General features: G+C 37.5%; 1 protein-coding gene across 1 annotated transcript in view; it reads right to left on the bottom strand.

Moving 5' to 3' along the window:
* ryr2a (ryanodine receptor 2a (cardiac)) overlaps window positions 1–15,383 on the bottom strand; it is a 612,110-nt gene that overhangs the window by 59,076 nt on the left and 537,651 nt on the right. The window contains exons 90-92 of the mRNA XM_069936123.1: window positions 9,138–9,285; window positions 6,766–6,852; window positions 4,313–4,534 (exon numbers count right to left, since the gene is read on the bottom strand). Coding sequence (XP_069792224.1) covers window positions 4,313–4,534; window positions 6,766–6,852; window positions 9,138–9,285 — 457 coding nt within the window. The remainder of the gene's footprint in view (window positions 1–4,312; window positions 4,535–6,765; window positions 6,853–9,137; window positions 9,286–15,383) is intronic.

Raw genomic sequence — 15,383 nt, 5'->3', positions numbered from 1 at the left:
CTCATACATATTCATTATCATGACAAGGTCTGCCATTGCTTTTCCCCTCGGTCTTTATAACTTGTGCATTAAAAATTTTCCGCGACTGCTATTTATTTCCTCCCTCTCTCTCTCTCTCTCTCTCTCTCTCTCTCTCTCTCTCTCTCTCCTGCTGTGACTTTCCCAGGGCAAAGTTTATACGTTCCTTTTAATCTTTTCTTCCTTCACATTCCTGCACTCACACAAACACTTGAGTAATTTCAATCCCACAATGCAATTACCCATTTCACACTAGCCTGATTGCAACGCCAGCATCTGCAGACGCCAGGGATTGTACTAGGGGTTGAGGCCATCAATCCCTGGTGTGAGATGACATCATCTGACCCTGGAGTTGAGCTGATTTTGCTTTCACCCTTAGCACTTTAATACCAATTGGCAATTAATTCCTGGGATCACTGGCAAGTGTGAAAGGGGCATGCCTTTGCTCAGTGACTATGGAATTTCCAGTCCACAAATAAAGTTGATGTCATCAAGTCATTGGTGCATTTTGGACTCCCAATGGAGTTCAGGACAGGAGTGTGAATTTGTAGAAGTTCTCCCAGATCTCTTGTGGGACATCTGCAGGGAGATTCCACGCCATGTTGGAGTGGTGCAAAGACTGCTGCTCCATTCACTTTAATGAAGGCAGTGATATGAGAGACCAAGTATTGGGTAATCTAGATTATTTGAACTGCATAGCCATGCAATGTAGAAATCAGCCCTATAGCTCATCAAGTCCATACTGACCATGTCTTTTAATAATCCTTTTGTTTTTACCTATTGTAATAGTTTAATTTTTTTTTGTAATCCCTGAACATCAATCTGAATGCTACAGATGTTAAAAAAATATATACAGCAGATCATATAAATCTGAAATAAAAACAGAAATTGTGTACTCAGCAGTTGTGGAGATGGAGATCATGGGGTTGCATGGTTAGTGAAGCGGTCAGTCCAACCCTATTACAGTGCCAGTGACCCAGATTTGAATCCACCTGCATGAGCACCTTGCACATTCTCCACATGTCCACATGGGTTTCCTCCCACGTTCCAAAGATGTACGGATAAGTAGGTTACTTGGTGACATGGGCGTAGTTGGGTAACTTGGGCTCTGGGTTGGAAGGGATTGTCACCACGCTGCATCTCCATGTTAAATTAAACAGTTAGTGATGCCCTGTCATCAGAACTGGTTCGGGGAAATAGCTTAGGAAGTTGTTAAAATTTGTTATTGGAATTCAAAAGCAACAATCTTGGTATCAAAACCATTTGCAGGGTTCTGATGAAATGTCACTGAGCTGAAACACAAATCCTGTTTCATGTTTCTCAGATGCAGCATGACATGCTGAATATTTTGAGTGTTTTCTATTCTATATTTCAGATTTTCAGTATTTCCTTTTGCTTTTCCACCTTTACACCTTCATAGTTTGCAGATATTTCGACCCTGCACTGGGATTCCCATCAGAGAACACCACATCCTTTCTTTACGCCAGATTCCATGTTGGGGGTCAAATTGCTTTCCCTTGCTGATATCTGCAGGGAGGATAACCTGAGATAGATTGTGTAGTAAAACCCCCGGTATCCAGCACCTATGGGGATTCATAGATTCCAGATCATTGAATCTTCCGGTTGCTTGAGATTAGCAAACTAATGGCTAGGGGATGCCAATTTTAAACTTTCATATTTTGTACCTATATAAATAGGGTGGTTGCTTGAGGCTGCAATTGCTTGAATTCCTGATAATGGAAATTTTACTGAATTTCTCTTGGATATGAACACATTCTGGCTTAGTAAACTCTTTTTCCTTCCCCACCACCTTCTATTTGTCCCTTTCAGAATTTCCTGTATTTCACTTCCGAATTTCAGCATCTGCAGTTTTTTGTTGTGCAGTTAAACAAACCAAACAAAACATTTGGATTTAAATTCCAAAGTTCAAGTCTCAATACAAAGGCTTATCTTTCAGACAGACCAGCAGCTAAATGTCACCAAGTGATGTGAAAAAGGCAGCAGAATATTCTTTTATCAGTTCAGAGCTTTTATCAGTACTAATGCTGCAGCAGGATGGATGTCAAAATACAGCTATTGAACATTTTTGCATAAACTATAATTACAGCATCTGCAGGCTCCCTTGTTTAATAGTTATCTGAAGCTCCTTTCACACTTGCGTCCCACTAAAGTGGTCATTCAGTGTCATGGGATAGGAATGGGGGTTTGACTTTTCACACTTGCCAACTCCTAATTGGGACAGTGAACACTTTCACACTTGCAAGGAGCCATCCCTGGGGTTAGGACTATTCTATCTTCTACCAGTGATGTCATCATGCATCAAGCAATGGCGGACCTACCCTAAATCCTGATCCATGTATTATAATCTTATATTTGAACAAAATTAATCATGCCTAATTATAACATAATTAAGCTTTATGTACAGCACAGTGTGAGCTCTTCAGCCTCTGTTGTTGTTATGCTGACCTATATAAATCTTTATAAGGGACCACGGTAAAGTGCTAGCAATAAATAGCAATAGCGGACAATTTTTAATCAGGGTGGGAATGTTGGACGCACTTTAGGGCACAATTTATACAGTGTGGGAAAGTTTGTATCGCTATTGCATAAAATTCATAAATACCATGGGAAAAAGCAATGGTGGACCTGCCCTCCCAGAATGCTGTGCGCCAGAGAAAGGGCTGCATGCTTTGTTGCATGCATGGAGAATTCATGGTGGGGAAAGGGCTGCATGCTTTGTTGCATGCATGGAGAATTCATGGTGGGGTTTCTCTGCTGCACTGCATTCTGGGAAGTCAGGTCTGCTATTGCTTTACCCCACAGTCTTTAGCTGTTTAAAAACTGTCCGCTATTGCTTTTTATTGCTATTTATTTCTCTCTCTCTCTCTCTTCCACTGCAATTTTCCCACAGCAAAGTTTATACCTTCATTTTAATCTTTCACATTCCTGCACTCAGGCAAAAACTTGGGTCATTTCAATCCCACTATGCAATTACCTGTTTCACACTTGCCTGATTGCAATACTGACATCTGCAGCTGCTAGGGATGGTACTAGGGGTCAAGGCCGTCAGTCCCCGGCTTCAGATGACATCAACTGACCCCAGCTGATTTTGCTTTCACACTTGACACTGATTGGCTGTTCATTCCTGGGATCACTTGCAAGTGTGAAAGGAGCTAAACAGATCAAAAGGCACAACCTTTCTCTCAGGAACACGCAGTGAAGTAACTCAGGGATTATAAATTTCTTTCCGTCTTGGGAAGAATGTTTAAATCATTAATGATATTTATGTTTTGAATTGCTCTTTGATAGCAGCCATAGAAGCCTTCTCACCTCAAGCAACCAGCAAAAAAAAACCTGCAGATAATAAATAAGTAAAAATTAAGAATGTTTAAAATTGGCATGCCTCATTGTAGTTCACCAATCACGCAACGAGCAATCTCAAGCAACTAGAGGTTTGGCATCTACCAAGCCCCATAGGTGCCGGATACCAGAGGTCTTACTGTACTAAAAATGCACTGGACTAATTCTAATGAAAATACATCAGAACTACTTGTGTGGGAATGAATTGTCTACATTACATGCCATTCATCAGAATTCCACCCCAATGCTAAATATTAATAATGGTTAAGTATGTCTTCTATTCATTGTGGTACAAAACTTCCAGAATGTATAACACATGCACTGAGCATATTTTATCAAGATAGCGACTAAATAAACAGTTCCTTAAATGTGAACTGATTCCGTTTGCTAATCCTGCAGGAAAACCTCTTCTTTCAATGGGACCACCTAATGGTACAAAACTGATCTGCAAAATCCTTCTGATTGCCCGTGGCTCAGAACAATAAAAGCAGTTTTAAGCATGTAATCTAATGCTGGGATACAATGTCTTTAAATGGTTTAAACTTTGCTTTCATATGATTTTATTAAAGTTGGCAGAGTACGTCAATGATTTCTGTCTCATTAACATTCCTAGTTGTCCAGTAACACCCACTCATCTGGATCGGAAACTGAGTACCATTCTTGTGGTAAAATTTGGGCTTCTAAAATAGTAAGCTCTTTAATGTGGAGAAGTCAAATCACTGAAAAATAAATCAGTGGAATATAATTATCAAAATTGTCGGTGAAAACAATGAACTTTGATATTTAAAAATCAGATGTTACCTTTTTTTTTGAATGACCTAAATTAGAATATTAGTTTTATTATTGAAAACCATGGTGTGACTTATGCTATCGGTGCAGAGTTTTCAGAACAAACAATTTTAAAAGGATGAGTTAGAGAGTCAAAGAGTCTTACTTTTAAGCAGTAATAACCAATGATGCAGAAAAAGGAAATGACAGTGTGTAGGATGGCTAGAATCCTCAGTGTGGGTTCCATATAGCCACTGCTTTCTTGGAGGACATAGTGCACGGTGACTCTGTGCCCGCTCCCCATGCCGCTCCACCGAGAGCCTCCACCTTCTTGTCTGTAAAGGCCAAGTATGGATTCCTTCTCTTCTATGGATGGAGACGTTGATACCTGTTGAAAATTGGATATTACCAATGCAAATCACGTTTATCTGATGGAAACCAAATTGAATTTATCAATGTCTTCTCCCTCATGGCGGTTTGCTTGGGGAGGAATAATCAAGACATACTTTCCATGATACAAAAGCTGCAACATGCTTTAAATGTGCCTTTCATTTCTCTATTGGGAGCCACCAACTCTCCGCAGGCAGAAAATAATTGGCCAAAAATTTTATGCCCAACCTTTTGATCTTGGGTCTTTATCACTAAATCTGTGGAAGTGAACAATTTTGTCCATATTATTATTTTAGATAGCCTCATTTATATGGTGACCTTCAATGACTTTTTAGTGTCTTTGAAAGAACAGTCAGAGCGGTGAGGGAAATAATGAAGGACAATACAGCTTGCTGGAGGAATAATTGATTCTGTTCAATTTCACTAATGCACATTTCATGGTCTTTACCTCTTCGCCAACATAGCATCATTCTGAGGATTAATTAATCCAACAATCTCAATGCTTTGCCTCATAAGAGCATTGCATTCAAAAGAGAAATAATGGGAATTCAGGGCCAACAGGTTCTTGAAAGGGTGAAAGCTAAGTCTAACAAGTGCTGAAAATGCTGGATATTGAAGTTTGGATAAAGAGAAAAAAGGATCACATGGCAGGTGCAGAGAACTAAAGACAGGGGAGGCCTGTCAAGAGTACAGAAAGTGCAGGAAGGTGCATACAAAGGAAATTAGAAGCCAAAGTGAGGTCACAAAGTACCACTGCGGACAGGATTAAGGTAAATCAGAAGGCATTTAATGTGCAATAAGAGCAAAAGAATACCTTGGGAAAGAGAAGGGCCCATGAGGGACAATGTGTGTGGGGCCAGAAGGTGTAGGTGAGGTCCTAAATAATAATGGGAGGGGAATGGAGGGCTACAATCTGGGTGCAGGTCAATGCATGGTGGAATTTTACATCAACTCTCCACAACGAAAGAGAAGGTACTTGATGCTTCAGCAGGCTTAAATGTAGAAGAATGCCCAGAGATTGAGAGGGGATCTGAGGAGGACCTAGTTTAGTGTAATGAGCACCTGAATTATACTGCCTGAAAGAGGGGTGGAAGCAGAGTCGCTGTAAGTATTGAAGGCATGTCTAGACAAGCACTTGAATTGCAAGGGCACGGAATACTATGGATTAGGTGCTGGAAGATGGGATTAATAAACATGTGTACCCATTGATGTGAAGGATCTTACAGCCTGTATGCTATCTGTCTCTGTGATTGTGTTTTGCACTGATTGTTTTTCCAGTTTCTGGTAAATTGATTAACCCAGATTAATACTTTGAAGAGGTTCTGCAAGAATTTTGCAATGATAGAGCTGTTGCCTGTCCTTCTGTTTGTTGAACCTAGACTTTATTAGTCCAGATGCAGCATATTACACGAAGGCATACTGCTGGGATCCAAGGACAAGAACATTTCTAAAAGTCAGTTACAAATCAGCTGAATATATAATTGACAAAATAAAAGAATGATTAAAACCATCAGATTGGATGGGTAGGCAATGGCTTCCTTGTGTAGCATCCATCCAAGAATGCAGCTTGGTCCTGAAAATTGAAGCCTACTGTCTATATTTAAGTGGGGTATCATTCTACCAGGACTCACTCCCAAGCATTGGATGGGCAGGATGAAAAGTGGCAAAATTACATCAGAAATGACAACAGTTTTGCTGTTGACACCTTTAGTTTAGATTACCGAAAACATCAAACGAAATTAAGAAATGCATTCATAAACATTAGCGGTCTCTGACATTTTGATGCTAATGGAGAGTCTTTGTTGTTGCATCATTCAGGTTTGTGAAAGGCAGAGTTTGTGGGGAGGAACCCAATTTGCAATGCTTCTAGTCAATAAAGCAATTGTTATTTTTTATGCATTTACGGGAATTTGTTGCCCATTCTAAAACGTCTTTGAGAAGTTGGTACTGAAGCACTTTCTTAAACCGTTGCAGTCATTCTCAGGGGAATTCTTGGATTCAAGTCCAGAGCTGATGAAGGAGTAGTGAGATAATTCCAGGATAGAATTGTTAACATCTGTAAAGGGAATCTACAGTTGGTGGCGTTGCCATGTCTTGGTTGCCTTTGCATTTCTCAGCGGTCGAGGGTTTATGACAAGGAATGCATCAGATTTTGCAAAATGAACATGACACCCCATCACTCCCTCTGCAATCCACACTAAAAATGACACAAGGAAACTAATTTCTTACCTTATAGAAAAGGAGAATGAAGTTAATTGCAAAGGCTACAAACAAAGCCAGCATTCTCATGTTGTAGAAGTTGCGTGCAAAATAATTCTGGAAAGATAGGTGAAATGCAATGCAGGAAGTTAATTCTAAACAATAAAATTCTGAAGTGTTTCAGACACATAGAATTTAGTGTAATTAAATAAAGAAAGTAAAACCAAATCAAGACTTCGGATCATCTGAACTAAAGAGGATCATGAAGGGAAAAAAAAACAAAATGCAAGAGAGCTTGGCTGCACATTTGGAACTATATTGGAGGAATTTATAATGGGAGCTTGATCTTACTGCTTCCTGTCAAACCAGAATGTTTTGACAACATCCCTCTCTTCATTCCCTCAGTTCCATCCTGAAAGGTCCCTTCTTCAATTTATGGGCATTCTTTCACTTCAAAGATGCACGTTTAATGCTGCTTTGAACAATTAAAGGAATTAGCTCTCTTTGCAGGAAAATGTGATTTTTTTCATCGTCTGGTCACAATACCCAGCAAAACAATAGAAACAATTTTCTGGTATTGTTGCTAACTGATGGCAATGAAACATAATCTAAGATTAATCGCTGCTCCAACTTGCTTTAATCTGATGCTGTTGAAGGAACATATCTCAAATAGTAGCTCTTTCTTACACAGTGAAATAATTAAAAACATGATGTAGGAGAGATGCAAATATTGTGTGCATGAGAAGAACCCAGAAAATGCAGAGAATCTACCACCTTAGCGAGTGGTTGAAGCGAGTAGCATAAGTACATTTAAGAGGAATCTGGACAAATCCAGATTAAGATCAAGACTCTATTTATTGTCATGTACACAAAGCATACAGTCTTTTTCCTTTGTTTTCCCTGTGGAGGAGAAGTTCATGGAAAGTGTACTGATAGCTTGAGATGAGGAAAGATTGGAGGAACTTCATGCAGAAAATAAAATGTGGTATAGATCTGTTTGTTTCTGTATATCCTATCCAACTCTACGTAGCGCAGACATTATCTGCAGTGATGTTCAAGCCAGTAGCTTTCCAGGAAAATGGGGAAAAGGAATAGATATTGTTATGGACCTTGACTATGACAGGACTGAATTTACTGCAGGGGATTTGACACCTGTAGTAGTGCTAAACTATCACTAGGGGACTTTGACTGAACTTGCTGTCAGGGATTTGACAGCTGCTAGGAGCTGCAGTAGCGCTAAGCTGCCACTAGGAAATTTTGACAGCTGTCAAAGCATGGGAAGCACGCGTTAGAAGTCCATGGACTCGCAGGAGAGCGAGCCTGGAGCTGTTTACCTCTCTCCATCAATAGGGAGAGCTGGAGGCATCGCTGGGCAGTTAAAAAAACCCAGAGTGCTAGTTCTGGAGAGATTCGTTGGTGGAGTGTGCAAGACTAACTAGAGCCTCTCCTGTCCCCTTTCAAGGAAGAGGACGTGTGCCAGAAGGGTATTACTGAACCTTAAGGGGGGTCTTGAGTGGTCACCAGACCACTCAAGTTGTCTCCAAGGAAGAAGGACCCGTGTGCCAGGAGGGCACTACTGAACCCTAAGGAGGGCTTTGAAGGGTCATCAGACTTCTCAGGACAAGGTGACCAAAGAAAAGGACTTCTATGCCAGAAGGGCACTTGTGAACCCTAAGGAGGGCTTTGGAGGGTCACCAGACCACTCAAGTTAAGTGTCCAAGGAAGAAGGACTCCTGTGCAGAAGGGCACTGCTGAACCCTAAGGAGGGCTTTGGCGGGTCACCAGACCTTTCAAGACAAGTGTCCGAAGAAGAGGGCTCACGTGCCAAAAGGGCACGTGAACCCTAAAGTAGGCTTTGGAGGTGTGAACCTCATATAGTGACCAGGAGGTCATTGTGGAAATTCCTGGATAAAGGAAGTGAAGGGCAGTGGTAGCCCATTTGAACCCCAAGGCAGTCTTGTGTTTTCCTGACAGACGTGGGGGTTTTTGGTTTTGTGGTTTAATTTTGGGAATTTTGGTGATTTTAGGGGCATTTCAGCCTGGACTGTAATAGTCTGTTTTTTTTTTCCATATATGCTGTATAATAGTCTGTTGTTAAGGCTGGTGTTCAGGTGTTAAGTTTATTGAGTCAATTCTATTATTGCTAGTTTGGTTAATAAATTTTGTGTTAAACTTAACTCATTCGTTTATGTGTCTCCCAATTGCTGCTGGGGAGTGGAACAATGTAAAACTAAAGAAATTGCTATTTCAAAACCTCATTGCTGAATGAACACATTCCATGGTATAGTTCAATGTTTTCAAACAGAAATTGGTTCAAAAGGACCGATTTCTGAGTTTGAACTGGTGAAAAAAAAGTTATTCTAGACTGATGGTGTCAACATAAAGTGAAGTATTTCACTCACTAGTAGCTTCTGCTGGTAAGCTGTGATCTTCTTCCAGAAAGCAGACTCTTGAACTTCGGGCTCGTCCACTTTCTCTGTTTGTCGCTGTCTCCTTCTTCGTTGAGGCAACTGATCTGTAACTTTTTCATCTTTTTCTCCATTCTCTCCACTTTAATCCAGAATGATACTCATTATTCAACATGTTAAACTTGCAATCCTTAATGAAAAAGTATTTATAAAAATAATGCAAAATGTAAAACATTGGCCTGGAGGAGAAAATGTTGGTGGTTACCTAGATGGGAGGGACTGAGGTTGTGGCCTGTGTTGTGGTGGAGATCACTGAAGTAGGCAATACCCTTATATCTAATTTCCTCATCATCTCATCCCTCAATCTCTTTCTTTTTCAATCTTTTTATTATTATTATAATTTATAAACACATACAGTTCAAAGAGATATAAAAAAAATACATAGTAAGTAATGAATTAATACAGAGATATTAAACAATAATATTACAGAATAAAAATATATCATAAAAAAAAAATTTTTGATCAGTTTAGGGTGTGAACTATCTCTAAAAAAAAAGATATAATTAATAACAATATATGAAAAAAGAGAAAAAAAAACCCAAAAAAGAAGAAAAAACAAATCTGAATTAAAAAAAACTTTAAAAAATCTTTAAAAAAAAAACCTACAGATATAGCTAAACCACGCCGATCACTCCGATCTCATCTTACAGCCCAATTATCATACATAATCATAGAAAGAAAACAGAGCCAGATCAACTCACCACAAATGAAAATATTGAAAAAATGGTCGCCAGGTTAACTCAAACTTAGAAGGGGATTCATAGACAGAGTTTCTAATTTTCTCTAAATTTAAACATAGTATGGTTTGGGTAAACCATTGGAAAACAGTGGGAGGATTTACCTCTTTCCAATTTAATAGTATAGATCTTCTAGCCATTAGTGTAAGAAAAGCAATCATACGATCCGCAGGAAGAGATAAATAAGTCAAATCTATCATAGGTAATCCAAAAATTGCAGTAATGGGATGTGGTTGTAAATCAATATTCAAAACAGTAGATATTATGGAAAAAATTTCCTTCCAATTATTCTGTAAAGAGGGACAGGACCAAAACATATGTGTAAGGGAAGCTATTTCCAATTGACATTTATCACATATAGGATCGATATGAGAATAAAAGCGATGGAGTTTATCTTTAGACATATGAGCTCTATGAACAACTTTAAACTGTATTAGTGAATGTTTTGCACATAGAGAAGAAGAGTTTACCAGTCACAGAATTTTATTCCAATTTGCATTAGAAATATGAAGGTTGAGTTCTCTTTCCCAATCATTTTTAAACTTTTCAAAAGTCCCAGAATTTATTTTTGTAATTATATTATATAATTTAGATATCACACCTTTTGGAGGGAATTTTGAATATAGTATATCCTCTAAAACAGTCTTAGTCTCCCGATTGGGAAAAGAGGGTAAAGTCGAAACTAAGAAACTCCTAATCTGCAAATATCGAAAGAAATGAGATCGAGGTAAATCATATTTCATGGATAATTGTTCAAATGACATGAAAGAGTTATCCAAGAATAAATCCGAAAAGCATGTTATACCTTTAACTTTCCAGAGTAAATAAGCTTGATCAATTAGAGAGGGATGAAAAAGGAAATTTAGTACAATAGGAGTTTCCAAGATAAAATGACTTAGGCCAAAAAATCTCCGGAATTGAAACCATATACGTAGTGTATGTTTAGCCATTGGATTATCAATTTGTTTATATAATTTAGTAAGAGTAAAAGGGAGAGCAGCTCCCAAAATAGAGCTAATTGAAAAATTTTGTATCGGTTTAATTTCTAAATTTACCCAATGGGGATTTAGAGATAATTCTGAATAATTCAACCAATACCTTAAGTAACTAATATTAATTGCCCAGTAATAAATTCTAAAGTTGAGTAATGCCAACCCTCCCTCTAGTTTAGAATTCTGTAAATATTTTTTCCCCAATCTAGGATTCTTGTTTTGCCAGATATACGAGGACAATTTAGAATCGACCTTATCAAAAAAAGATTTAGGAACAAAAATAGGTATAGCTTGGAATATATATAAAAATTTAGGTAAGATCATCATCTTAATAGCATTAATTCGGCCTATCATGGATAGGGATAATGGTGACCAATTGGTAAGTAAACTGCCGATCAGGTCCAATAGAGGTAAAAAATTAGTCCTAAACAAATCTTTATGTTTTTTAGTAATCTTAATCCCTAAATATATAAAATGGTCTCTAGCTATTTTAAAAGGTAAACTATCATAAATAGGGACCCATCCATTAAAAGGGAATAATTCACTTTTATTTAAATTCAGTTTATATCCCGAAAAATTACTAAATTGGGCTAATAAAGATAAAACTGCAGGAATAGAATTTTCAGGATTGGAAATATATAACAATAAATCATCTGCATATAGTGATACTTTATGAATATCCCTGCAATGAATAATACCAGTAATATTGGGTGCTTCTCTGATAGCAATTGCCAAAGGTTATAAAGCTAAGTTAAATAATAAAGGGCTAAGGGGGCACCCTTGCCTGGTGCCCCAAAATAATCGAAAATATGGCGATCTTTGGGTATTAGTAAAAACCGAGGCAACTGGGGAATTATAAAGAAGTTTAATCCAAGATATAAATATCGGACTAAAATTAAATTTTTCAAGAACTGTAAATAAATAAGGCCATTCTACTCTATCAAAGGCCTTCTCAGCATCTAGTGAAATAATACATTCTGAAGACTTATGTGAAGGAGTGTAAATAATATTCATCAATCTTCTAATATTAAAGGAGGAATAACGATTTTTAATGAATCCAGTCTGGTCTTCAGAGATAATATATGGTAATATCTTCTCTAGCCTTGTCGCTAGAATTTTAGAGAAGATCTTAGAATCAACATTCAACAAAGAAATAGGTCTATAAGAAGAACATTCGGTCGGGTCTTTATTTTTTTTCAAGATTAGAGAAATCGTAGCTCTGTAAAATGATTGTGGTAGTTTACCCAATGTGATAGATTCATCAAACATCTTAATCAGCCAGGGAGAGAGAGTAGAAGAAAAAGCTTTATAAAATTCCACAGAATATCCATCGGGACCTGGTGCTTTCCCCGAGTTCAGTGAGAAAATAGTATTATTGATCTCCGAATCTGTAATGGGTTTACTTAATTCTAAGTTATCTTGAGGTAATACTTTTGGGAATTTCAAATGTTCTAAAAAATTAAACATATTACTAAGGTCTTGAGGGGATTCTGTACTATATAAGGATGTATAAAAATTTTGGAAAGATTGATTTATCTCTTCCTGGTTAACAGTCAGTTCTCCATTCTGTTTGCGAATCTCCACAATTTGGCGTCTAGCTGAAATATTCTTCAGATGATTAGCCAACAGTTTACCCGATTTCTCACTAAGCACATAAAAATCAGATTTAGATCTAATTAGCTGGTTTTCAATCGAAGATGTAAGTAACAAATTATATTCCATCTGCAGTTCAATTCTATGTTTGTAAAGTTCTTCAGTAGGATCAGTCACATATTTCTTATCAATGTCTTTAATCTTCTCAACCAATAGATGAATCTTGTTTTTGATGCATTTCTTCAAAGCTACTGAGTAAGAAATAATTTGACCACGAATATAAGCCTCGAATGAATCCCACAATATTCCATAAGAAATTTCTGTAGTGTAATTTGTTGAAAAAAAAAGTTAATTTGTTCTTTCATAAATTTAACAAAGTCTAAATCTTGCAATAATGTAACATCAAAACACCAGTGCTTAATAGTAGAAACAGAGTCTTTGAATTTAAGAGAGAGTTGTAATGGAGAGTGATCCGAAATGGCTATAATGTCATACTTACAAGCAGTTACAAGTGGAATAAAACGTGAATCAATAAAAAAGTGATCAATTCTCGAGTATGAGTGGTATACATGAGAAAAAAAGGAAAACTCTTTATCTGTCGGGTGAAGAAATCTCCAAATATCAACAGCTCCAGAGTTAGTAAGGAAAGAGTTAATATATGTAGCCGATTTATTCGGTAGGAACTGTGAAGGTTTCGACCTATCTAGCAGGGGATTCAAACAACAGTTAGAATCCCCAACCATTATTAAATGATATTCATTTAGATTGGGTAAAATAGTAAACAAAGATCTAAAAAACTCAGGGTGATCTACATTCGGGGCATAAACATTAACCATGACAACCTTAATATTGAATAATAACCCAGTAACCAATAAAAATCTGCCGTTAGGGTCTACAGTGATGTCATGTTGAACAAATGTAATAGAGGGATCAATAAAAATAGATACACCTCAAGTCTTAGAGCATGAGTTGGCATGAAATTGTGGGCCTTTCCAAGATTTAAAAAAACGCAGATTATCCTCCTTCCTCACATGAGTCTCCTGTAAAAAAATAATCTGTGCTTTCAGTCTCTGGAATACTTTAAAGACCTTCCTCCTTTTAAACATGTTGTTTAGACCATTAGCATTCCAAGAGACAAAATTAATGTTTTGATCCTTTACTTAGGTCAACCCTCCAGTATATAAAGGGTTAACCAAAGCAGGGACCCATGCGCCCGGAAGAAGAATTAAGATATAAGGAAGGACCGGAAATGACGACGTGTCAGCCATATCTGTAGTTCTAAAAGAAAAATCAAGAAAAAACAAAAGAAAATGAAACATAAGAACCCCTGAAGGAAAAACAAAACCCACCCCTCACCCACAAAGCCCCCCATCTGACCAGAGAGTGATCAGAGAAAAAAGAAGAGATAATACTAAACCTACCCCCATGTCTTCAGACGGCAGCTCCTAATATTAAGATAAGATCCACCACCTAAACTTATAAAAAGGATAACTCAAGCTAAAATCAAATACTAAATATTGAAAGAAAAATATTTAAAAAGAAATAAAAGAAAAATCGTAATTGTGTAGTACCTACTGATAAAACAAAGTCATAAAGAGTTAAATCATTTTAAAATTAGTTTATGAAGAAAGACAAAGAGAAAATGGCGAATGTAAAAAAAAACCATGAAAAGTTTTAATAAACAAAAGATAAAAAATCGCCATTTTCAGTAATTCAGAAATAAAATAGTAAAGAATATAATCATATTATTAGTATAGATTAATATAAAATTAAACATACACTTATATATTTAAAAAAAAAATTCTCACAGAGGAGAAAGAAAATATATAAAAATGTGTTAAAGATGAACAGGATAATTAGAGCTATAATGATCTATTACTTTTCGAATGGTCAGAAATCAGAATCTGACTATTAACCTGAAAAAGACCAATATCGACCTCATTTTTTATCGGTCACTCGGGCTGAGAGGTAGCGCTAGACGGGAAATTAGCCGACAGGTAGTTCCGTGATGCAGACACGGAGTCGAATATTTGACGAGCTTGGTTCTCCGGAGAAATCCTGAGCCTCGCAGGATACAGGAGCGCAGGTTTCAGTTTCTTCTCAAAACATTCGGACATCAGATCTTTAAACAGTCTTCGAGCGCATACTACCTCCGGACTAAAATCTTCATAGGCTCTTAGACTAAAGCCACGAACAGTCACATTTCCAAGTCTTCTGGCTGTACGAATCAATCTATCCTTTGTACTCACGTAATGCATACGGACCATCACCACTCTGGGTTTGGAAGCTTCAGCATTTCGGTTCCAGATACGATGTACTCTATCAAGTAGCGGTGGATCAGCAGGGAATTCGGATGGGTATGCTTCTTTTAAAAGCTCAGCAAAAAACGTCAGGAGATCTCCTTTCTCAATGCCTTCAGGAATTCCAACCAAACTAATATTTTGTCTTCTGGAACGGTTCTCTGAATCAATGCTTTTCAGCTGGAGCGCTTCTAGCTGTTTAATTGCTTTGGAAAGTTTCTATTCGACCTCAGTCAGTCTAATCTCTTTTTGTTGAACTTCAGTTTGAAGAGCTGCAATTAAGGTATGTTGTTTTTTGGTTTCAGCTTCTGACGCAATTAAAGCTGTACGAAGTTCAGCTAGGTCTTTTTTGCAACAAACATCTTTGAATTCATCACGAAAGAATTTTAAAAAGTCAGTGAAGGTCATCTCACTTAGTTTAATGTCTGGTTGTTTCTTCTCTCGGCCGTTACCTTCTTCTGCCCGGGTTTTAGCTCGTGTAGCTTTTCCTTCAGTCATTTCTTCAAAATTTTCAGACTCAAGTATAATTAGAGAAATAATAAAGATCTTTCTGACTTC

The sequence above is a fragment of the Narcine bancroftii genome, chromosome 4 (genome assembly GCF_036971445.1).
Source record: "Narcine bancroftii isolate sNarBan1 chromosome 4, sNarBan1.hap1, whole genome shotgun sequence".
In the NCBI taxonomy this organism is placed as follows: Eukaryota; Metazoa; Chordata; class Chondrichthyes; order Torpediniformes; family Narcinidae; genus Narcine; species Narcine bancroftii.
The sequence above is the reverse complement of the archived record's forward strand: the minus strand, read 5'-3'. Positions and strand labels throughout refer to the sequence as shown.